The 26,091-nt window shown below is 33.8% G+C and overlaps 1 protein-coding gene across 1 annotated transcript in view; it reads right to left on the bottom strand.

The window, feature by feature from the left end:
* The window catches only part of KIF6 (kinesin family member 6), a gene marked incomplete at both ends in the record, with an annotated part of 169,772 nt that overhangs the window by 84,945 nt on the left and 58,736 nt on the right, over positions 1-26,091 (bottom strand). Inside the window, 4 exons of the mRNA XM_082481021.1 lie at positions 6,398-6,610; positions 8,737-8,875; positions 9,728-9,833; positions 24,562-24,665. Of these exons, the coding sequence (XP_082337147.1) occupies positions 6,398-6,610; positions 8,737-8,875; positions 9,728-9,833; positions 24,562-24,665 (562 nt within the window). The remainder of the gene's footprint in view (positions 1-6,397; positions 6,611-8,736; positions 8,876-9,727; positions 9,834-24,561; positions 24,666-26,091) is intronic.

Raw genomic sequence — 26,091 nt, 5'->3', positions numbered from 1 at the left:
CTATATCTTTCAAAGCAGAAATGGACCTAGATAATATGGGAAAAAATGGTAAAAATAAGTTTCACCATAGAGAGATATCAGTTTTATAAGATAATACATTTTTTACCATACAGAGAACCAAACTTTGTCTGCACAAGGCTGCCTGTATTCTTATCATTCATCTACTTTTCATAAATTTAGCAGCATAAATTACTTTTTCTGATGGACTGGGTAACAGGTGAGAAAGTCTGGAGATTTTACAATGCAAAAGCAGCAGCAAATGTAGCATGAAAGTAACGGAATGAAATTATTCTATTTGCTATCATGAAACGGTAAAGATCTGTTTCTGGACGAACAAATGTCAAAGTCACACAACATATCAACTGCAAAATAAATGAAAGGTTATTTGTCTTTTAAGAAACTAATTATTAGCTAGACTTCCCCACAACTATTTCACTGAACTATTTATTTTTTCCTGTTCTTTCTCATGATTTCCTAATTCAATTGTTTTCAGGATAAGGAAATGAGATAGGGAAATCAAAAACACATTAGAGACATGATTAGAGACATTACAGACACTAGAAATATGATTTTATATCGCATTAAACCAGGCTGATTTTAGAGTTGAGAGAATAGAGTTAAAAAAAAGAAAGTTTGCAAACTAACTAAACTGTTAAAATAGTTAACATATGATATAGCCTACACGCTGTAAATTGAAATCTTCATAAATGATGTAAGGTATGCAAAGTGTTTAAATGATGAAGAATAGCTTTAATATTACACTAACGGTTCTACTTGGGAGCTCAACCCTGGCTCAGGCCCAGGCCCTTTCACACTTCTTAAGCAAGACCTTAATGCCTATAGACAAGAAGACATATGTATACAGTTCAGATGGCTTTTGAAACGAATGGATAACTTTATAATTATGAATATTATTTGCAGGTTTGCAAGAAGTGAAAAACGAGGCTCTCTGCTTGGGTGAGAATGATACCTCACTTCCACTCTTCTTCTATGTGATGAAGTGTCAGGACAGAATCCAAGTCAGGTCATCGTTCAAACTTTTCCTGAAATATCTGTCCTTGCCAATGCAGAGTGCAGGAATGAAGGTTCAACAATCCAGCTGACATGCTGGTTCCTACTTTATGTTCAAAGAAAACTCATGTGTACATACACACACAATTGTTTGCAAAAAGAGAGCATAGTATCAAAGCTGAGAATTTGCTATTTCTTCTGAGATTCTTATTTAAAGACTAAAGAATAAGTCGCATTACATAAAAGATGCAATTATACCAGTCATTTGTTGATAAAATGTAGCTACTTTTTGTTAACATATTAGGTTATCAAAAGCTTTGTGTTATGAGGACATAATTATATTTAGTTAATCCTATTATGACACCAAATCAAGTAAATTCTTGCTATAAAACGAGAAGAAGCATGATAAATGAAAAGTAGGCGGAAAGGGATTTCCTCAGCAGCTGAGTAACTCGGGAATGGAAAGAAGCAATATGGAAGAGTATTCTACGCAAAACCAGGAAGAGGTACAAGAGAGAAATCACCAAACAAATTCTCAACCTCTCCTTTGTTTTAGGAGATAAATTAAGAACAAACACACATACGCTTCACCATATGGGAACAGATGCAAGATCAATCTAGCCTAGTATCCTGTATGGTAAGTGGCAGCATGGCAGTGTCAGATAATTCTAAAGAATATGTGAAGCACCCATTGGAAAAATCCATGATATAAACTTCTGTAGGTTTCATCCCTTTTTTTTAATCACTGGACTAGTATAAAACACGAAGAAGGAGTTATAATATACCCTCTTTCAATAGTCTTTAATTTTTTTTAAAGCAGTTTTTTATGCCTGATTCCTGACTACTCAGTTTCATCAATAGCCTCTTGCATGGGATCTCATTGTGCCTTTTGATAGTATGATTATGTTAATAACTTCTTAATTCTCTTTCTGAATCACACATTTAAAAAAACTGCAGAGCTTAAGAAGGGATTTTTCCTGTGCAGAAACCAGGATAACTAGAATTTTAAAGATTTCAATTTCTAATTTTTTCAGCATTCTGTTCTTAGATGTAGTTCTGGTTCTTTCACATGTATGCAGCTCATGATATACAACTCTTGTGTATTCATTTGTTCCTTCTAACTTCTCTCCTGCTTATTGTCTATAATTTCTTTTGCATTCCTATACGCAATCTCCAATCCTACTAAAGTTTTAGAACAAAATAATAGCTGTGACAATCGACTGCTAATTCAATTACTAAACAATTTTAGAGGATAATTGGCCATCTTAAATAGTTTAAGAAATCTATTCGTATTAGGACACTAGCAAAACCTAAGTTTGTACTTGCCAGCTGTCCTGTCTGAATTTTGAGCTTAAGATTCTTTCTCCTTTCAGTTAAAAAAGTCCTCGCAAAATGCATATAAAACAATATACAGAAACATGTCATGAATACATAAAAGTTATACGTGATAATCTAGGATGAGGCGTGTACTAACAAAAACATAAGCAATTCTAGAACCTACTGACTCCTACAAATCTTTGTATTTGAAATATTAAATTAGAAAACAAAGAAAACATGCAACTATGCAACAAAAATCTGTATGCAGTTACTGGAAGTTGTTTTGTGTGGATTTTAAAACTAATAATTTGCAAGAATATCGTTATTTATTTCAGAAATAACCAGCTCAGATGATATAAGGAATGATAACTGCAATGCTTAAGTTAACCCTTTTCAATTAACCACTATAAAAACTCCCTTACTTACACAATCCATGCTAACTGGTCAATACAATTTTGAGTTGCTGTTTCTATAAAGATTTAAGCACATACTTAAATCCTGTGGTATTACTTACATGGATAAAGTGAAACATATCCTCAAAATCTTGTAAAATCAGGTTCTAGGAATGGTTTAATGTAGTTCTGAAAATTTAGTATGCAGAAGAATACGTTTTCCAAACTATTAACAGAAAATATTGCTTATACCTCCATATCTTTTAAAACTCACTCTTCTGGCATCTAATGATTTGAATATTTAATCTCATCTTTTAAGGTGCATGATTCAGTATGTATAACTTTGGGGTTTGACAACATAAGTTTCTGGAATCTCTTTAACAGCCAAATTAATTGAAGCGTGCAAGACAATATTAGAAGAATCAGTTATGAGTCCTGACGACGTGTATAGCAATTCCTAAACTCCCGAGAAGAGCATTTCATACTTTTGCAATAGTCCCTATCAAACTTCTTCCCCATTCTTTCACAAGCCACCCCAGCCAGTCGACAATTTCATCACTGCAGTAGGCTGCCAAAAACTTACCATGATGAGAAAGCTCTTCACATCCATACGGAAATTTGTAGGTTAAAAGGAAAATCTTTAAGTCAAAATATATATTTGGTGCATATCAGAGTATTAAAACTACATATTTGCAAATAACTTATTTAGCTATGTAAGTTGACCACTATGCTTTTCACCAGATGGTGTTCTTTCAAGACATTTTCCTTCCTTCTTAGATAGAACAAATGGGATTAATCAAGTCTGAAGCCTAGAAATGTGTTCAGGTCTGAGTCCAATAGAAAATAGAGTTATATCCCAGCCATTAGCAGACAGAACTAAGTTTTTGGCTGCCAAGGAATGTACCAATGTATCTTTGCACTGTCATAGCTTTAAAACAAAGGCGAAATATAGTAATCGCTTGAGGCTTTATGGTACTTTGTAGCTAAGGGTCTCAAAACAATAACTTATCTACAAAGAAAGTGGAATCCTTCATGTGGATACAGTCTTTTTCCTCACATGGTATTTATCTGTAATTAATATATATATATTAATATATATATATATTTTTTTTTTTTAATAACATGGCATAGGCTGCTTGTCCTAGCACTGGCTTTCTTTTTACTGACTTTGACTCTCACAACTTTTGTCTTGTTTTTTTTTTTTTTCTTGAGCCCTCTGGCCTTATCCTAACTATTACTGCATATTCTTAAATACTTGTTTTATTTTTCTAAAGTTTTGACTCATTATCCATTCTGGTATTTTATATATTATTTTAAGATATCTCAAATACAATTTTAAAATTTAAAAATCTCAAATGTAGTTAAAGACTACAGAAAAGTTCTAATACTTCTAAAAAATATTATTAAAGTTTCATTAAAATTCTTCTCCTGTAGCAAAAATTTACATCTAATATGATGGCTTTATGTGTACCATGTATAAGTACACAGCGAGACCTTTTTCAACATTTTCTGATGAACTGTCTGCATGTGTTTACAAGCATTACATAGTGCATTTTGCTCAAACATATCTCTTAATACCACAGAGAATCAAACTGAAAACCCTACAGGCTGATTTGAGAAATATATAATCTCCAGTCTACAAGAAATTTTTACTAAAAATGTTAGTTACGATATGAAGGTAAATATTGAAACTTGTGACTTTCAGAACTTTAAAAAACAAAACAAAATAAAGAGAAAAATAAAGTTATTTATATATAAGTTAGAAAATACTGTCAATTTCAGAGACAAAAAGTCAAGAAAGAGCCTGGACACTCAGTTATATTCTTGCAGAGACAATTGGTCTCCTGAGGTTGGGTTTGAGGCATACTGGCAAGGCTGGACATGTTGTATTATTAACAGTGTTTCTACTACTTTTTTATGTCTGCTATTCTAAGTATTACCTGAGCATAGTAACGCAAGAGTTTTAAGAAATAATGTTTTAAGGCATTATTATTTTAACAGCTGTACAGAATATTTTAACTCCAAATGCTGCCAACATTACTGGACTAGACTTGTAGCAGAATGTCAGGCCAGTCTAAAACAATGCAGAGATATACGGCCACCTAAAATAGTCCAAAAATAACTTTTTATTTATCTGTAGCCCTCAAGCAATATGACAGAAAAGTTTAAAAATAAATTAAGTATAAGAGAACCTAAGGGAGGACTTTCACGTTCACACTTAGCTTCTTGGTTATTGAGGACTTCATCATTTTCATGTCCACGTGGAATGACACAGAATATCAGAACGTGAACCAAAACTGATTGAAAAGAGGACTTGAAAGAAGGGAGTAGGTTTCCAGTTACTTTCAAAATGAGAAAACCATATAATGCGCAATCCAATCATATAAAAAAGTCTCATCTCAAAACATACTACCTTCTCATCCTAGACAGATGTCTATCTAAAACTCATTACCCAAACAGGATGTGAATCAGTTACATTTACTTTTATTTATTGATTAACAAAAGACAATACTTCATCATTGTGGCAGATTCCCTGCGCCAACCATCTGTCCCAGGTAATTCTTTTTCCAATGAATATCATTTGATATGCTCACCTATTGCATTTTACAAAACAGCTGAATTAGAATGAAGTATGAATAACAATATGCTGGCTTTACTATAAGAGATAAAAACTTTCATCAGTTACCTATGGACAAATAGTACTCATCTGCTAACGAAGGCACAGCACATGGTAAAATGGTGTTGACTGCGTTAGCTATCCTAAATGAATACATTATTTATGAATTCAGGTCTGACTTGTTTGCAAATTATGTGAATTATTAAACCCCTTGAGAAACACTTAAAATATATATATATTAGATACTTCAGCATAAGAAGTTTTAAATTTGTTCACACTTACTAAGGTCTTCCTCCAGAAGGGCACCATTTCATTAAAGCTACTCACATGCACAAAAATGGAGCTATTTGTCATTTCTGGAACTAAGGTCTCAGATCATTTAATCATATTCTCTTTTTTTAACAATAGAAATAATCACCATGGCTTATTAAAAATGCTTAATAAAGCCCAGATATCTGAAGTGTATAATATAAAAAACATTTTATATATAATCACAAGAAGTTTTATGTTTACAATCTGACATCAGAGCTAGAAGCATAATTAATGAAATTTCATTTTAGTTGAATGTAAGATTTCTCTCTGAGGCTGGAAGATTAAAAAAAATAATATTGTATTTATTGCTGTTTAAGGATATTGTGCAATTAATAATTCCTACACAAAAATTCTCTCAGTATCTGCAGTTCTGCTTTAGATTTCAGTTTTGTTAAAAGCCAGTATTTTCAAATTTTCCAGGGAAAAAATATTATTTCCTAGTATTTTGTAATGAATTGTGGTCAAAAAATCCTTTTTTTTTTTGAGAATTCAGTCAAAGATTCAAGGGCCTGCAACTGAATTTATACTCTGGTTTTGTAGGACTGTTCAACAGAGTATTCACATCAGTTTGTAAAAGCCATCAGCGCCTTGAGAGGGCTATAAATTTAAATCCTTGCATTTATGGATAAAGAATTAGCACAATACAGCTGATACTGAAAACTCTCCTGTTGTGGTACACATTTGTATGATATGCTGCAAATCATATTGTAATAATCCAATAACTGCTCCCTTAATTAATGACACTAACCTGTTTGTCTGGGAAGAAAAGGTAGTCTGTGAACTGAAGAGCTGAAATCTTTTGCCTCTTTCAGACTAGAACAGCTAGATGGACTCTGACTTTCTTCCAAGTTTATAGAAAGAGACTTCTCCAAGACTGCAGAACCAGCAGAGGCAGCACTAAGCTGGAAAAAAGCATCTTGCACTTTCTTTTTTTCTTTTTTTAGCATATTTACCAGAATATCTGCAAGATACATTAAGGAAATCATTAAGGACCTCTTTTTCATAAAGCAACAATCATCTTTGTTTATCCCTAAGTCTCTTTTTTCCAAGTGGAACAATTCACGTTATGGAAGTTTATATGTGAATGTGAAGTTGGAGTTGGGTATATTCTTTGTAATTATACTAATCAACCTTAGTTTTTCCAAACAGCAGATTTATTTTTACTAAACAGTAAAAAATTCACACATTGACCACAGTTGTTGATCCCATTCTATAAATGCCTGATAAAAGCACTTACAGACAAACAGGAATGAAAACTCTATTATCTTATTGCAATTGTGTGACACTCCCTTTTTAATTTTAAATTGTGTGATAAACAAAATTTCCAATCAAAAGAAAAAAACGCTTTAACTTACAGGTAGCCTGACAAGCGCATCACATCTGTAAGTTTTTCACAATAAGAATGCTTACTAAAATGCAGAACAGGTCTTGGGAAATTTTGTCCAATAACACTATGTATTTACTGGAAGTATATTTGGTATAAATACATTTTGCCTAACAGCTTATAGAGGGTTTACAATGAAAATCCTGTGTGCCTTCAGGCAAAACAACAGGAGTCCCTGTGATGTTTTTTGATATGCTACTCATTTTAATTCTAATTAGTCTTCTAAACAAACAGCAGAAAATCTAAGTAGTCTTTGGGAAATATTATTAACTGGACTACATAGTAATAATACAACAACACTTTACAATTCAATTGTTATGATAGCTCCTAGCTACCATAGGCAAGAAGGACCTCATAGTTTATTTACTAAACAGCTTCCATACTTCCCACCACTACATCACATTAGACATGTTATTAATTCTCTAATGATGACGTACAGTCACTTAGCGGCTGCAGACTCTGTAAATCAGTGTCGAGTTCAAAGTCATAATTCTTATATTCTTCCCATATAACTCTAACATGGATTTACACAACTTTCTTCCTTGTACTTCTGAAAAAGCTGTATATATCTATCAAGCACAAGCACACTTCATAGAGATGTTTTGCTTTTTTTCATTAGCCATCTCATAATAATGAAATAATTTATTTCAGGAAGAAATGTTTCTGGAAGTCCAGATCATGAAATTGACATGAAAATTGAAGAATTCTTTAAAAGGAACGATAAGTCAGTATTATAGCTAAATTTATTTGAAAGTGCACCTTGGAAAATGAACATCTTATCTTCTGCGACAGAGCAGAAATATAGAAGCTTTCCTGCCACCTCAATTCAGAATGGTAGCATGCTACACCCCAATGTAAAATGCCATTCATATTTAATATATACAATTGATCTGGAATTGTTGATCACAAAGAACGCAACTGAGTTTGCTTCTTACTAATACCCGTGAAAGAATCTCTGTTACCTACAAACTCAAAACCAAAGCAAACCCATTTTTTCAGTTCTGTGCCATATTCAAATTTTACCCACCAAGTGGCCACAAAGTTAGGGACACAGTGATGCTGTGGTCTGCTCACAGTTCTGTCAATCTGCTAAAAGTAACTCCTACCCATAATGCAACAGCGCAGCTATTCACGTTTTCTGTGAGGCAGTGAAATGGACAAAGCGTGTCTGAGAAGTTTAGTATTTTTATACGCAAGAAGCTTTAGTTTTAATTTAAATTTTAAAGTTGCATGTAAAGCCTACAAGTTCTATATTTATTCTAAAGGCAAATAGCCCAATAGTCCCCAAAGTAGCACTTCATTTGGCTAAAAATACCACCTACAGGAAATTCTATTCTTTGTAAGGTAATAAATTGGTCTTTACATAGCATCAGAGTTTCCCATTCTAAAAAGTTGTTTAATTTGCTTGAGGAGAGTGTTTTAGGCGTGGCCTGACCCACAGTATTTGGACCTTGGCTGGACTGTTCTAAAGCTAAGTGGTGCTTGGATCCAGGATTTTGGGTTGGGCCACAACTGAAATAGAAGCAGGTGCAAAGCAGGAGTCCTGCCACATAGAAATTGGGAATTGAGTAACTGTTTTAACATTGAGGAGTCACTAGAGAGAATTTCCTTCCACACAGCTAATGCCTGTCTCACACACACTAAAACTATTGTAGCCAGATCAGCTCAGACCCAAATATCACATTTTTCCTCACAAAGGATACTGATTTCATTGTCTCTCTGCTGCAGAAGTTCTTTCAGTTTTTTCAATTCTTCTCCTGCTTCTTTGTCAGTGTCTTTTTCTTCAGAGGTGTGTTGTGATAGCAGTTTTTTATTAGAAATCTTTGAACGATTCATTAGTTGCTATTAGAAAAAACAAAAAAGTACACTCTTTTTATGTATTTTTTCTACTCTGAAACTGTCTAGCTATGGTAGAAAAAGTAAGGCCTTTCTAGACTCTTCATAAAACAAAATAGAGCCACCAATTGACTGTGAAATTATATGCATTGTGTTAAGTATGGGACAAGCTGTATTTGTTGATCTTCACTACCAAGCGTACAATTTACTTTACTCTTTCTACACATAAATTCCAGTGTTCTCTAGTATCACAGAGCCTTCAGTATTAACAATATAACTAAACCCCAGTTATTTAAAGAAAATAAATTAAGATTAGGAATGTATAGATTATTATATTGGAAAACTACACCCCCAAATACAGAGAAGTATATATTATCTTCTATTGCTCTCCCTATTTTCACTTTTTCTTCCTAGCTCAAGTGTATCTTGTTTGCTCAATGATCTAGAAGGGCTTACAACACCATCAGGAGAGTTAGTGCAACAGATTCAGGAATATGGTGTTTTTCCTCTTTATTTTTATCTCTTTCAACATAGTTTGACCAAAATAAAGCCTTCATAGTGCTGGGAATACAGATGGATATATTTATCCATATGCAAATAAATTGTGTAGATTTCAATAATTTCCAGTCCTCTCTTACAATTTACTGCATGCTGAGATCCTTGCTGGGGTTTCCACAAAATGCTGCTGAAGTTTTCCAACTAAATTTCAAATGTCTATCAGTCCTCCATGCTCTTCACAGTTCCATTGTTTTACCCTTTCCCAATGCCTCTCAATTGTATTGCATTTCTTTTGACACTTTTCAACTGTGAATGTTATTCAGTGTCAGCTGCACTTCCATCTATTTTTAAAAGAAATACCTTTAAGTGAATGAAGCAATACTTGATCTTGCGCATGTCAGCACCAACATCCAGAGTGCTATCAGGATCATTATCTTCAAGGAACTTTTCAATTAACTCATCCAACCTGAAAATACATAACATTTTTAAGGAAAAAAAACCAAACAACAAACCCACAAATAAGCAGACAACTCTGTAAAGTAATGTGTCAAATACAAGATTTACCAAGCTGACTAATATTAGCAGGCTATTTTCCTTCAAGGTCCATGCAATTGCAATGTACTTTTGTTCCTGATACTAAAACCTGGATTTGATACTGAAGATTCTAAAACTCCATATCAGAACATACTTGCACAAGCTAAGGAATAGTTCTAGAACTAAAAGAATCTGAGAAGTAATCTTTTTTCATTTATTTTATGACTTCTGTTCTTCTATCATCTCATAATTGAAAAGATCTAAAGCCTGCCCTCTCAGAAAAGTAGATTTTTAGAAGATTTAGGCATAGGATTTTTTAACATATATGATTATTTGTGCAAATTTATTTATTCCCTGCCGGAGGGTGAAACAATGAGATATACAAAAAAACAGAAAAAAACCCCCAATCATTATTTCCAGGAGATAAATATCTGAAAATCAGGAGCTGTAAGACTGGAATAAGAATTGGAAAACATAACAGATAGGTTTGGTTATTTATCTCCTCCAGAGTTCACCATGACAAAGTGTCAAGTCTCAAAACAGGAGAAAGAGGAAGTAAAAGAAGACAGCAACCCTCTGTTAACTTCAGACAAACTGTGCTTTCCGATTTTCATTATTTCAGTTAAAGAACAAGAGACAAATACCTTGTCTATACCATTCATCATATGTGCAAAATTCACAACTTCTGGACTTACACAACACTCCCTGAAGTCAATGCGAGCTGTACATGCAGAGGGCTTAAAGGTGAGGATATTTAGAAAGAAATACAAGTTACAGAAGCATTACTGGCATTGACTTGCTTCTCAAGTTAAGAGACTACAAAAATCACTGGTAAAAGTGAACAAAAATTTACTTATTGCTACATGATTTTTCTGCATGAAGAGTCCAACAGAACAGAGGCCAGTAGTATGAGAGGTTATTCATACTCTCTGCAGACACACTAAGTACAATAAGCAGGAGAATTAAACCTTCATACGTGGAGGCAGGCATTTCTGTAAGCACTGGGAAAAGAGAGGCATTTATATTATTAATGAGAATGTGGTAGTGATTACACAGATACAGAGAAAGTCAGTATTTGTCACTATGTTAAGCACCTTATTGATTTCACTGAGTAAGAGGAAACAAAAAATAGTTTTTATAACTAGAGTGTCTCAACTGACTACATGAATTCATCTATAAAAATAGGCCTTTAATCTTGAGCTAGAAATTAGAAAGGTGATATTTTAACATTACTAAGATTACCCGTTTGCCAAAGATTTACCATACTCAGATTACCACAAATTTAGGCTATGGGAATAAAAAAAAAACACAATTACACTAATTTGCATCATTACCATTACCAGAATAACACTGCAGAAAGTTAAAATATTTCAAGAGAAAGAAAAAGAATACACAATTCTTCTAAAATAATGCTCTCGTTTTGAAAATTATTATTTGCCAGTCAAGAGTCAAGGGTAATTTGTAGAGCAACAAATTAGACAAGTTGAAGTTACAGACATGAGTTGCTATTTCCTCCCTCTTATATTACCTTTAATGTGCTTAGCATTCTTGAAAATTAAGTTTTTGTGTCCCAAAGACTACACAGAAGCCAAAACAGATTTGAGCACCAGAACACTGATTCTAGTCTAAAATAGCAGAACGTAAATAAGAAGTTATAAACCAATTCAGCCTCTTTACCAATTCTAGAAGACAGCTGAATCTTCAGTGTATTTTTAGATTAATTTTTAAAATTTCCTTTTTAAGAGTTAGAACAAGAACAGACCAAGCTAGTCTAAACACTATGAACAAAAACAAAAGGAAAAGAAAAAAAAAAGAAAAGCAACAATGAAAATCCCCATGAATACCACCAAACAAAATCACTGCATCCCTCACATTTTTTTCTAGGTTTCCATGTAAAAATTACCAGAACTCTTTCTAAAATAAACACACAGTCTAACAACACTCTGGATATTCTGGGAGTTCATCCAGTATACTGAAGTATTAAACAAAGGTAAAACATAAACTGACAATGTGATACAGATGCAACTTGAAGTTTCTTTTCTTAATGAACAGACCTTAGCTGACTGAAGCTCCCCCCGCCCCAAGCGATTTATCAGCTCAAGGATTATGATAACAATTGAAACATTCTCCTATGAATTTATACAATGGCAAGATTTTCAGTTTTACAAATGAAAAAAAAAAACAACCACCAATTCATTTCCAGAGATGTTCACAGAATAAATCAAGGACACAATGAAGAATCACAGGAGGAGAGGGAAAAAAAGACAGAGAATAAGAGAAAAAAAGGAATATTGACTATACACTTTCTTTTTCCTAATATATACTAGGTAAGGCAGATCTGCTTGCTAGGTGACTCTGAAGGAAAGGACAACATAATTCTACAAGAATCCTTTTCCTTCTCATATTCCTGACTCAAACAGCTTATTATATTTATCTCTATAAATATTCACAAAAATAAAATTAAATTTATGGAATATATGAAAATTACAGCACAGAATTATATAAAACAGGGCTGTAAAAGATTTAAGAAATTCATACAGGGCATCTACTGTTACAACTCCAACACATTCTTTCTAGTCAAAACATCATGCACAGGCTGTAGTCAACCTCCTATTAAGAGGCAGAGTGAAAAAAAACTTTTTTAAGTAAAGGAGAGCCAAAATGGCTTTCAGTTTTCATTCAGTTACCTTCAAGAGATGGATATCTTTCTCCTTAGCAACAATGATATCTTCTGAGATACTCACCTCATCACTGAGCCTTAGTTCTCTACCAGAGGAATGCATATTAGTTTTCCTCCAACCAAAGACCGTTGCAAGAATATACGTCACCAAGAACCAAACCAAAAAGTTGGGCCTAGATGTTTGAAAGACACAAGAAATCCATACAGAACAAGAAATCCAGAGAACTCCCTAGCAGATCTTGCTTTACTCAGAGGCATGCATACGTGGCACAGCAAAGGTAATATAAGATCATGAGGTAAAATAACAATACCCTTTTTCTTAAGGGCTTTTTTCACCTCGGTCATAGGTGAAAAAGCATAGGAAACAAAGTATTTTTGGTCAGTTGTGGCTCAGCCCTGAGACCATATAGCTAGATCTTTCATAGATAGTCAGTACGTTCTACTTCCTGAAAAAGTTTCTAACTACAGTTTCTTTTCGAAAAGAGCTGAGCAATCGTGCTTACATTTGCTGATGACCAGCTTCTGCTATTATGCCAAGGATAATGGTTAATATTTGCTAGCCCTTTCAAAACAGAAATTAGGAAATACAGCTGCTCAAAGAAGAGAGTTTTGAAAATGAACTTGCAAAAGGAACGAGCACGCTTGGTACAGAATACATAACAGATTTGAAACATTTCTAAGGTTGTGACTGAGCTTTTCTTCCCCCAAAACATCACAGGCTGAACGTTAATTTCACCACTTCATTTATTGCCAAAAGTCAATGGGAAAATAATTTAGAAAAATCAAAGATGTTCACGTATGTAGGCTCTACAACATGACTGAGTGTGCCAAAGTAACTCAGAAACTAGAAGGGAGGAAAAAAGGCCAACACACTTTTGTTCAAGCTTATGATAAAAAACAGATAGGATCAAGCAGAAAAAAATAAATCAACCAAGAAACATACAAAACCCCCCTTCCGCAGTACTTATGAACACTGTTGCTTTCAGCATAAGATTTTTTTTTTTCTTTCTTGATGTTATTTATGAAGACTAGCACTACAGCACTGCTGGACGTTATTGTTCTTATATGAAAGAGGGACTGCAGAAGAAATAAGTTCCTGTTTTGGTATTCTCTTTATCATCAACTTACAAAATCAGCTTATTACAAGTCCTTTGTAAGATGTCCATCAGTAGCAAAAAGAATAATCCCCCAACTAAAATTAAAATTAAAGATAATCAACCAAAAGACCTAGTAATGAATTAACAACATAAAGCCTAGTAACAGATACCTCTCCCTCACTGGAGCAGAAACCTTAATACAGAGATGGTCTCCGTACTACCGTCTGAAGATCAACACCAGGAATTCTATTTCACACTGGAGAGACCTTTATAAAATTACTTAACCTCAGTCTTCTCATGGCCTAGCTTAAAAAGTTGAAGTGCCCTCAGCTTGATGAGAAAAAGCAATGACGGAAACTGTTTAATTAACAGAAATTCAATGGAAACCTAATTATGGGGTTAGTGACAAACACAATTGAAAATTACTGAATTGCTTACAAGTCACACTTAATTGCTCAGTGGAAATCTGCAGCTTGTATCTTTATTTCAGAATCTGATATTCTTTTAAGATGGTCAATTTAGGTTATTTAAATTTGAGGGGGTTTTGTTATACTGGTTACATCAGAAAAGGCTGCATTAATCTGAAATAGAACTACCTAGCCACAAGATACTTGCACTGAAAGTATGAAACTAACATAAAAAACCCCACCTAATAGTATATTTTAGAAATGGTAAAATCTCTATTTCTGTGTAGAAACAAGTATTAAACTAGTAGTCTTTTATTTGTTGTAGTTAATAACATTAGCAAGCCAGCTGCTGCATGCTTTATTAGTTTCAGCTTACTAAGGCTCTCAATAACGTTTCCATCCAGAATTTGTGCTAATCAAATCTACAGCATGGATAATGATAGCTAATTTCACATGACAGGAAAAAATATTTAAAATCCGTGTCAGATGAAGATGTTTCTTCTAACTTCTAGAGATCCAAAACAGTTCCTTTTTTTCCTTTTCTCTTGTATGTTGTTAGGTAAAGGAAGTTATAGACCCTTAAATATTTATTATTTAATGTTATTACAGTAAATGAAGCCTAAAAAGGTGATTTTTTCATAAGTCTCCATTCTTCCTTTTAAGATTGGGAGGTTCTGCCCTAAGAACAGCAGACCTAACTTACACTAATAAGAGTAAGCTTGTGCTGAAGCCTATTGCCGGAACCCTGCTGTATCAGGAAGAATAGTTTTCCCAACAGAAACTCCCCGAAGGAGGAAGAATATGAAAGTCTCACACAAAGACCCATTTACTGTGGCAAAACAGCAGTAAACAAAGAATGGGGTTTTGCTCATCAGGAGAAAAAAAAAAAAAAGACAATCAGAAAACATAAGTAAAAAACTCCACAAACAAAAAATACTTTTCTAAGTGAATGCCAAAGGAACAGTATCACATCATTTATGAGATTAATTTAAAACTCATTTTGATAGTGGTCTTATACATATTAAGATAGTACAAAAAGAAAGGTATGACAGTTCCGATCCAGGTGAGTTTGAATCCTGATACCAGACTGAAAACTCAAGCTGTGTCAAGCACAAGTCTGTTCTTCCGCTGATGCTGGGAAGAAAACACAGTAAAAGTGTCTTAAACAGCTGGGATGGAAATGTGCTAAACTAACAGTGCTCTCTGGTTATTGACTGTGAATCAGTCCCAAATTCTTGGTCTAGCATTTCCCTCTTTATAGTTTTTTTTTTTTTTTCAAATAGTGTAAACACACGCTGTACTGCAGCTCACAGACAGCTTTTACATTATCAACTTCATTTCTCTTCTGTTACTTTCCACCCTTCAGGAATTCTTTTTTAATGAAGCCTGCTGACCATCTAGACCACACATAAATCACAGAAGTTTTCTATCCACATTACTTTAGATACCAGACATTTTTTTCTGATAGTCCAACTCCAGAATGATGAGCACTGTGCTACTTCAGTTTTACCCGTTCATTAAATAAGACTTCCATGTTTAAAAAAAAAAAAAATTCCACTTCTGAATCAGTCATATGTTGGCATGAACCAGGATGCAAATTACACAGCTGAAATGCATCAGAAAAGCACTCCTAGCCAACTGAGTATGTTTTTAAAGTTTAGAGCTCTCAATAGCATGCAGGATGCATGGTATCAAAACACAGATTTGGAAGGACTCATTTTGACCTTGCTTTATGTGCCATGATTCATTTCTGAGAGAGCTTGTCTTTTAACCCCTGATCACTGACACTGTATATTATGTATCAAAATTAAGTTCGCTTAAAGAGCAATTAATTTTGTGTGTCAGCTGTGAACTCTGTGACAAGCAAAACGGAAATCCAAGTTTATGAAAAACAGGCTGCAAACAAGCTACTGAAACACTTGAGGTAATTGGAGAGGTTGTTCAATTAAAGAAGTCTGCATACCTACACTTTTGCAATAGCTTTCCTATTGGGTAGCACACTCCATAGAAAATTTTTATATATATATTAATTTTGAAAATTATCTTTAGGTTTAATAATGATGTCTATGTTATTAAAAAAATTAACTCCACATATCCACATATTTTATATTTCTCTAAAAATGAATGATAGTTGAAGCAGAAACGCCACTGTATTTAACAACAGCTAACCACATAAAATATCTTCAAGTGGGCATCACAGTGAGAAGACCATGGAGATTCTAAGCAACAAATTTTATCAGTAATGCTATGGAGAACAGGAGAAAAAAATGAAGGTATTTCCAGGCATTGTTGCTAATGGCATGACAAAGAAGACAAAGTACACAGAACACATCCGAGTTTGTCCTGAGAAGAGCCGTAATACATTATTGGTGGATAGTGGACATGACAGCAATTGCCTAATACATAATTGACATATATAGAGGAAAATGCTGTATTCTCTACACAGAAAAAACTGCTTAACCTCTAATTTAACAGAAGTGGGTTAACTCCTGGGTGAAATAGTAATACTTAAGATAACTAAATATCTGGATCCAGATACCTAAGCCTTTGTACAATTCCCTCAGTAGATATTTGTATAGTTTTATTAACATAGCCTTGGAGTAGGCTGAACTGATTTGGTACAGTCTTAGAGCAGGGAAGTAAGAGCAATAAGTCCTTGAGTGTCTTCTGTTTCTACAGTCTGGAAGATTTTTACACTTCTTTTTCACTTTAAATACCTATACAGTGCTCTAACAACTGAAAACACATGACAATAAAGACAAAGATTCCCTTTCTGCTACTGATTGCAACAAAATGAAAAAGTCTAAACATATTATGCTTCGTACTGCAGTGTTTAAATTATTCTTCAAAACAAATGCTTCAGATTTTCAAAATTTTACCACTGCTGTAATTTGAAGCTCTTAAAGTGTATTTGGGAGCTTCCTATTATATATTAAAGTTTGGAAAACTTCTGGGCTTTGAGTCAGTATAATGAAGTGAATCCTATGATTCAAGCAAATGTTATGACCTTTAAACCTCCAAGTCTCTCTTAAGCCTGCATAGATAGCGGTTCTCTTAAATGGTGAAAATAAAGCTTGTGAGTAAGATTTGAATAATGTTATCGATACAGAAATATTCCCAAAGAGGAAGTCATGATATCTCACAAAGAAAAACAAAAAGCAACCCAAAAGCAAAGAGCCACAGACACAGTAAAAATTTTAAGTTCCCATATTTAGAAGTGTAAAAAGAACAGATGAAAATATAGAACACACTAATATGGCCAATGATTTACACGTACGAAGATAAACTGATTTTCATAAATATTGAATGTTGGCTGGTATTTATTGGTCTAATATGAACCTGTTTGTTACACCAAAGGGTCTTTCCTAACTTTCTGTTCCTAATTATCTAATATATTCAGCAGGGGCCAAGTGCTTATAAAATAACTGATAATAAAGCTAAAGCACACTGTTTATTGATAATGAGTAGAAACAAACAGATTTTTGAATACCATGTGCACTTTGTTAATACTACAGGAAACAATTAGTATTTATATGCTGACTCCTTACATAGCCAATAGGCTGGCATCCAAAGGGATTTCCTAAATTCAGGCTGGCATGGAACATTTGAAGTTTTTATCAGTTGTATCTAGTTCAGTTATTTGAGGGTGTCATGGTTTGGGCTGAACCGGTCACTGGGCAAACAACAGATGCTCCCCTCTAGTAAAAATTTTGAAAACAGGGATTCTAGTTACGCAAAGCAATCAAACAAACAGTATCATACACACAGATAAATGATTACCATTAAACACTTGCACTGCACAGTAGAGAAGCACACACCTCCCATTACAGATATAATCCCCCCCCCTTTTTTTTTATTAGACATATGAGCAAAGCCAGATTTGTACCTCCTTACGTGAGGAGATTCTTCTGAATTAGATGGCTACAACGTGGCAAACAGATGTAAAGAGTTTCTACACAGATGAAAATCATTCATTCCAATGATGAAATGTATACAGATCTAAATTTTTGTATCAGTAAGTCAAAGGGAGATCTGGCATGGACTATAAAAAGACTAAGACTGGCTTATACAGGGGAAAAAAAAGCCTACACTAATACACTAATACTACACATGCAAATTTTTTGCAGAGAAGAAACATGTCAAGTAGCTTGCCGACTAGGTGATTTCCTTCTTTAACAGCACTTTATAATGCCAAACCAAAAGCATATACATAAAGAGATGATACTCACTGCCAGCTAATATTTGTGGCCATAACAGTAGTCATATTCTAATCACTAGAGTATACCCAAAAGTGTCAAGAAAAAAATAAGCTTCAGTTTACCAAAATTTGAAAAATAGAAATATCTCTAGGAAGAAGGAAGCAAGAACTTGAAATAAAAACAAAGAACATTGGACAAGCATAAAAACTACTCAAGGAAGTCAAAAGAACTCCTATGGATGAACACCAAGACTTTCCTACAGTATAGAAGAGAGATAGTTTTGAAAAAAATTGTGTGAAGTGACACTTACAGATTATTAATTAGATGTAAAAGCTGAGAAGAAAGAGATTTTCAAAAAGTATTTAGAGTGCCAAAAGATGCAGACAGGTACTTAGTGGTACTTTCAGAAACCACTCAGCTGACCAAGCATTCAATGAATTTCAGTGGGATTCAAAAAGCTGCTATGATTGGACACTTTTGAACACATGTATTTGGAAATTGGCTCCAAGATTTTTTCAAACATCTAAATAATCAGATTCATCTATGCTATCTTTTCTCCATACAGCTCATTAATATGAGTTATACTATATTTAATTAGCTTTCTTGAAACCACATGACATTAGATGACTGTTATACTTTCAAACATTAGAAAACAGGACATAGTACCTAGTGTCCTCTTTTTTTTTTTTTTCCCCCTCATGGTAAAACAAACTTGCTAATCTTTGAAAACAACTTTAAATTATCTCTTAATAGTTTCAATGTAAAAGGTGAACAGCTTAAGTAATATAAGATTTTTTTTTCTACTTTAAGTGACCTTGAGACAAAATAGCAAGATCAAAGAGAAGTATTTACACTTATTTTAAGCATCCAGCTTAGGCACCTGCATTAGGAATATGAACTTCCTGTACCGTCACTAAAGATTTTATAACATGTAAGAGAAAAAATGCCCTCTAGAGAAATACATTGATTTAATAGCATTCTAAATCAGGCGTCTAAGCTAGAAGTTAATGTGAGACATTTTAAGACTACTTTACAGTTAAGGTAGCTTTTTTTCTCTTGAATATTTCCTACACAGCTTATGTCAGTCTGCTAACTTCTACACAAATCCACTGCCTGGAAAGCTGTGTTGACATAAGGCAAGGTATTATGCTTCTATTTCTTCCACCTTGCAACTGAAATTGAACACTGACATCAACAAATAAGAACATTTGCTCTGCTTTGTAAATGAAACCATTTGTTCAACAGCTTAAGTATGAGTGTAACTGTTAAAGCTCTATATTGTACAACAGTGCAATATTGTTAATACCATGATAGCATACAGATGTCACAATGTTGAAAGAGAAAAATGAAAGACAGAAAGAAGTAATGAGAAATCCAGGACTCAAGTAAGACGAACAATATATGACTGTTGAAGTAAAAAATAGAAGCGTCTGTAATAACACATGTATCTGAAAGAAATAAGGTAAAGTGATTAATAAATTAAAGTGCTAAGCCAGTACTTCCGGTCCTGTTCCTGGAGAATTCCAACTGGCAAAGGCTCTGGAAGCGTGGGTGCTCTGGAACACAGGACTTTTTGATTTGAAATCCTGACTTTCTGGGCACACATTTTAAATTGCTAGTGAGCTCATTTATAACAAAAAAAAAAAAAATCCCAAATGATTCAAATAAAAAGGACTCTCCCTTTTACTTTTGGCATGCTTCTCAAAAAAATAAAAAAAATACTGAATGCCTTCTAACTCTATTCTAAAGCTTAACACAAAAGATTGTGCGAGTACAATTTCCTTCTATTTGGGATGTATGTTGTTATTTTCTACATTTTTTAAAAATAGTCCAAAGTGTTCCATGTTTCCCCCCCCCCCCCCAAGAAACTAATTCTCCAGCTCAAAGACATATTTAGAGATCAGCCCTTTACAGCTGAGGAAGTAGATGGTAAGATCCAAAGCAAGCAATTCCGAATTTGAAAGCATTTTATGAACTATGTTATGAACCACTTGTGTAGTCGAGCTGAATTTTTTATGCTGCACTTTTTAAATAGACAAAATGATAGCAGCTGAATTCATGTATGTTTAACATTTATAAGAATAAAACAATAAAATCAAAATTATGACATAGTAATGCAAAATCTTGCCATTTAATACAGAATACAGAAATAAGAATTCCAGACAGCTATAGTTTTATTCACAGGGCTGATAAGTTGCACTGTATTATAATTTGGCCTTCACAAGAAAAGTCAAGAGCATTTGTTTCCTATTTTGTTTTAAACTTAGTGAATGACAATGTGAAATTGTAGTGGTTATGAGGAAAGCCTATTTGACAGATGTCTTTTTCCTTCCAATAAACGAATAATAAAACAAATAATCCCTGAACACACTTCTTTTTGATTTAAGTGAGAAAAAAAACCAATGAGGAATGAAATACAGCTTAAGCAGCCCACTGATTTCATTTGGAATGCCCTGAAAGTAAACAAGTAGAACGAAGCTCATTACTGTAAGAAATATTTGGCATTTCTTGACTTAGTAAGTCAAGAAACATACAAAATATAATTTTAACATAATATTAATACTTATTTCCAGGGCAATCACTAACACTTATTTCCTGCAAAAGATGTAGAGAGCAAAAAAACCTATGCATTACTATAACCATTTTATTAGAATAAAAAAATATTATCAGATCTACACATATACCACTGCACTCAGTTTCATTTTGGCATCCACCTTCTACTGAAAAGTGCCTGAGATAAAGACTTGTGCAGAGACAACAAAATAAACGTGTACTTAGTGCATGGAGTTTCTCATTGACATGTTTTGTACCTTTGATCATTTGTGTTCAGAATCAATGAATAAATAAAAAAAATGGCACAGAATGCTTTCAGAAGACTGATTTTGCTCTGAGCTCCATTGAAATATGTATGATGAATCAGCATAAGAGGAATTAAAAACACATCGATTTTTGATGAGGCCATATTTGGTAACACTTCTTACTAGTTAATTACCTTATTTGTGATAAAATGAATCATAGTAAGACTTTTGTTAAAGTTTAAGAATTTTGAAAAGAACTATGTAAACTTTTTTTTATATATATATACACAAAGATACATATACATGTGGAGATGCAGTTTATTTAAGTTTAAACAGAAAATATTCTAACCAAGCAGAAATGACTAAATACTATTTTAAATCCATAATGACCCTAATTATAATTTCCTCTCTGGGCATATTAAAAAAAAAAGCATCAGTCAAAAAAAACCAAAAAAACAACCAAACAAAAAGATTATTCTGTCTGGAATCCTTATCACTCCCCTAAGAACCGTTCTTGGGTAGCAACTCCAAATAAAGTGCAACACAGTATATTGCATTATCACCTATACTATGTTTCTTTTCCTCTTCTGTCTTTCATAACAATTTGATCCATATGTCTCCTGATACTACTTAGGTTTCATTATAGACACAAACTAGATGCAAACCACAACACAGACATTTTCCAGTAATAGTAAATCCTGATTTTATCAGCCCTTATCCAGGTCAACAATTCTGTTTGGACTACTTGCATAGTTATTCTTTAATGTGAACAAACTCTCCAGCTAACGAGTAGTTCCAAACTCAGATGGCCAGTCTCAATAAACAGAATTGCCAGGAAGATTTGCTGTGTTATGCAGTGGTAGACTCTAACTGGAGACAGAATGCTTAGATTCTATCTGTTGATTTTCCTAAAAGCTCAGGACATTTATGGACAGGCGGTTCAGACAGACGCAAAACAGCATGGTCACAAATACTATCACCATACAAAATCGAGCTCAAAATGTATACGTGTGCAAAACCACAGAAAGATATTTTCATCGAAGTAGTGGCTTTTAATACTACCATTACATTATACTTTCATTTAGGTGTTTAGTCCACATCAGTTGTTTACCTGGGAAAACTCTGCTTGCAAGAACACATACAAATGCAAAACTCATAAAACCTGACATTTGGTATTTTCCCCCACTTGAACTGTTTAAAAAACAGATTGACTTACCTTTCAGCATTCCATTCAACAACAGGATATAGTGTTAAGCAGTCTGACTCAACTATATGACAGTTACTCTACAGCAGAGTCTTCTGCTCTTTGCTTGAAACTATGCTACCCATAAAAAACTCTGTATAACCAATTATTATTTCCATTTTAAGTCTATATTAAAAATAATGGTCTTTGAACAAGGCCATTATATGGCATTTATGACTGATAATGTCAATTGTTTGACATCCTTCTTCTTTATTATTGATCCTCAGGAAAACTATTATATCTCAGTCAGCAGTACCTAAGTTTTGTTCCATATTTTAATTGCAGAGCATTAGTCTCAAGAACTTATTTCTGAAACAATGAACACAAGTGCTAATGAGCCTCAGTAAACATAAATAAATGATAAATTTGAAAAACTTAAAATTGCGTGTTGTCCTAATATAGCTGAGGTCCCTGCAGGTTATTCCTTCTTCTGTGTCTTATTACAGGTAGAAACTCACTAAGTGTCATCCCTGCTTCTTTCTGGAAGAGTGGGATGCAAAATTCATTGCTATGATCTCAGAAGCAACCTTTTCTGACAATGTAACGCACTATATATTGTGCTATATAGGTAAAGAGGAAAAACATATGACTGATACTCTTTTTAATCACACATTTCTGAAATAAGACCTCCCAGATATATGTTATAGTGCAACTGTATGCAGACAGTATGCTCCTAGTTTTCCTTTGCATACTCATACTGAAAACTTTCATCAACTGTGAACCCATTCCCATTTGTAAGAAAGATTGCCATTTTCATGGCAAGACGTCAGGAAGTAAGATTCATGAATGTGGCCTAAAAAACCCAAATGATTTCCAAAACCCTAGTTTCCCTATACAAACTAAACAGCAAACAAGATCAGAGTGGAAAATCAATATGACAGATTTTTACAGTAATGTAATAGACTGGTAACTGTCTATGTTGAAAATGACCCAGATTAACTGTGTAAAAGAAATACATACATAATTCTATCTGGCTCCTTATCCTTGATATGGATGTCATTTAGTTTCTGAATTAAAACAAAACAAAGCAATCAAAACCAAGAATTAAAAATGACAGCAACCTACATGAGAAACTCAAGGTTCAAAGTATCAGCTTGTCCTCATGTCTCCAGAAACTCCTGGATGTCAGGGGAATTGTTAACACCGGTAGTTTTCTTCTGGACTAGTTCCAAGAGAAGTTAAAATAAGACTAAAAATTCTCACAGCTTCTACTTAGTTGCCATTAATACACAAACCAAACAAAATCCCTAGGCAGTTACTACTTCCTTTATAGAGATGAGGCACAGAGCTTAGATAGGTCCATCCTATAGAATCAATTAATTTTTCAAAACTGGGAATTGAGTTTAGTTATTGTGAACATTTAGACTTAAGTAAATATTTCTACATTATACATAGAAATTTTGCACATGCTGTATTAATGTTACAAAAAGCTGTGAGATGTTACAGCACTTATGTGAATTATGCATTTTCAATAGCATGCTCAGCAAGAAATTTGAGTATTTGGCTTTTAAGACATTATTAGTTGTGTATCAGAAATACAAGATTTCTCTTGGCCTATGTCAAACTAACAGTGCAGCAGGATACCTTAGCAACCAATGATAGGACAAGGGGTAATGGATTCAAGCTGGAACACAAGAGGTTCCACTTAAATTTGAAAAGAAACTTCTTCTCAGTGAGGGTGACAGAGCACTGGAACAGGCTGCCCAGGGAGGTTGTAGAGTCTCCTTCTCTGGAGACATTCAAAACTGGCCTGGACGCCTTCCTGTGCAACCTCATCTAGGTGTTCCTGCTCCGACAGGGGGATTGGACTAGATGATCTTTTGCGGTCCCTTCCAATCCCTAACATACTGTGATACTGTGATACTGTGATACTTCTCAGCACAAAGAATATTTCTTGAATTCTACTCAGATTGTATATCCAGTTTTGAGAGAGACTGGTTTTTTGATTCTGCACTATAACACAACACTTCTTTTTGCCTGGCATCTGACAGGCATTCCCATCCTTTGCATTTACTTTACTTCACTTCCTCAAAGCTGAGGCTGCAAAAACACAGCCAAGGAGCCTTATACAGCTTTTCATGGAAAACTGCCATTCTAACCTGGCACCCAACCTCACTTTATTATGCACTCAGAGAAGTTTAAAACTCTGAGATGAATTTAAATATTTACGCCAACAAAGAAACTGATGAAAAGTATCACCACAAAAGAAGAAAATGAAAACAATGTAAGCCATTACTGAAGTAGTTCTTCTTGTGAAAGCTCTGACGTTCTTTGCTTGCCAGTCACCAGCGCCAGCTCATCCTTCAACTCCTGGATCTCCTTTTGCAGCTGGACAATCATCTACAAACAGCAAGGCATAAACCAAACGTCACCTACAAATTAATAGCTAGTTTATGATTTTTGCATTAGAAGGCTGAGTTTAGGGAAACATTATACTTTGGTTTTCGGTTTTTTAAAAACAGTCCAAACGCCTTAAGTACACCAAGCACTTTTTTCCTTTTCCATTTATAAAAACAAGAAAAGTCTTCCAAACTCAGTAAATTCAATGTGTTGGAAGACATGGCTGTACAGAAAGAGTTCAAAAGACTGTTTGCAAAAGAGAAAAATAATTTGCCATAGGAATAAAAAGAGCTTTCTGACTCATTAGTTTTGCCTATTAGTAATGAAGACACATTTAAAATAGAACTGATGTCTTTGTTAGAGAAAGGACAACTACATACCAAAAGTGATTTTTTTTCACCTTGCCTTTAGAAACAGAAATTAAAAAAAAAAAATCTTACTATTTTAATCTTTTTTTTTTCACGTAACATTCTGCTCTTATTAGAATTATAGCATACTATAATTTTAGGATGTATAAGCTGCTAACAACAGACAAATAGTACAAATCAGTATAATGAAATTAAATTGCATTAATGACCAGTAATGATTGAAAAAGTGACTTGGAGAACTGTACTAGATTTTAAAATTGTAATAGCTCGTTATTGGAGCCTGTGCTTTTGGAAAAATATTTGTATAGAACGGTATTTTACAAATCATTAGCCTCCCAAGGCCAAATTCTAGAAAGCCGGGATAACGTGCAAACCCCTAAGTCTAAAACATGAATGAGCAAGTTCTTGGATACTTTGTGATTGATCATTTCAATGATGCACCACCTTATAATGGCTCAAATATATCATGAATCCAATGACATTTTTAGATGGATAGGAGCACACTGATTCCATGTGCAAAATAAGTTTCCAAGAAAAGAACATTTTCAAGGAAAAATGAATCATTCTTGATTGCACGCACACTTTCTAGAAATAATATTGTTGAAACTGATGATGCATTTTTACTGGATGTTAAAATTCCTTCAAACATTTGTATTTCTTCTAATGTTTAAATTTAACCATGACTTCCTAAACTTTGAATGGGTATTTTTAGTTTAAAAATAAAAATATTCTAAACATGCATAGGCTTATTTCTTTTAACTCTAAACTGTTAACACTATTTGTTACTATAAAGTATGAAAGGTTAACTTACAATATTTGATTTAAGAATCTGTTAAGGTAGTGAACTGTTAACTACAGATGTTACAAGAGTGCTTCAAGAATATTGCAGGCCAAACATTTTAACCTAATTTTAGGTTGCCTCACTCTGGTGCCGCGCTCTGATGTAGTCTGTGCTAATTACAGAGTCAATAAAATAAAATTTGGGGTTGGAGTGTAAAAAGGCAGAAAGCTGAACTGATAGTACTATCCTTGTTCAATGTTCAAATTTGTTAGCATGC

This window comes from Vanellus vanellus, assembly GCF_965231255.1.
Source record: "Vanellus vanellus genome assembly, chromosome: 3".
Classification (NCBI taxonomy): domain Eukaryota; kingdom Metazoa; phylum Chordata; class Aves; order Charadriiformes; family Charadriidae; genus Vanellus; species Vanellus vanellus.
Note: the sequence above shows the minus strand (reverse complement) of the source record. Positions and strands in the feature narration are given on the sequence as shown.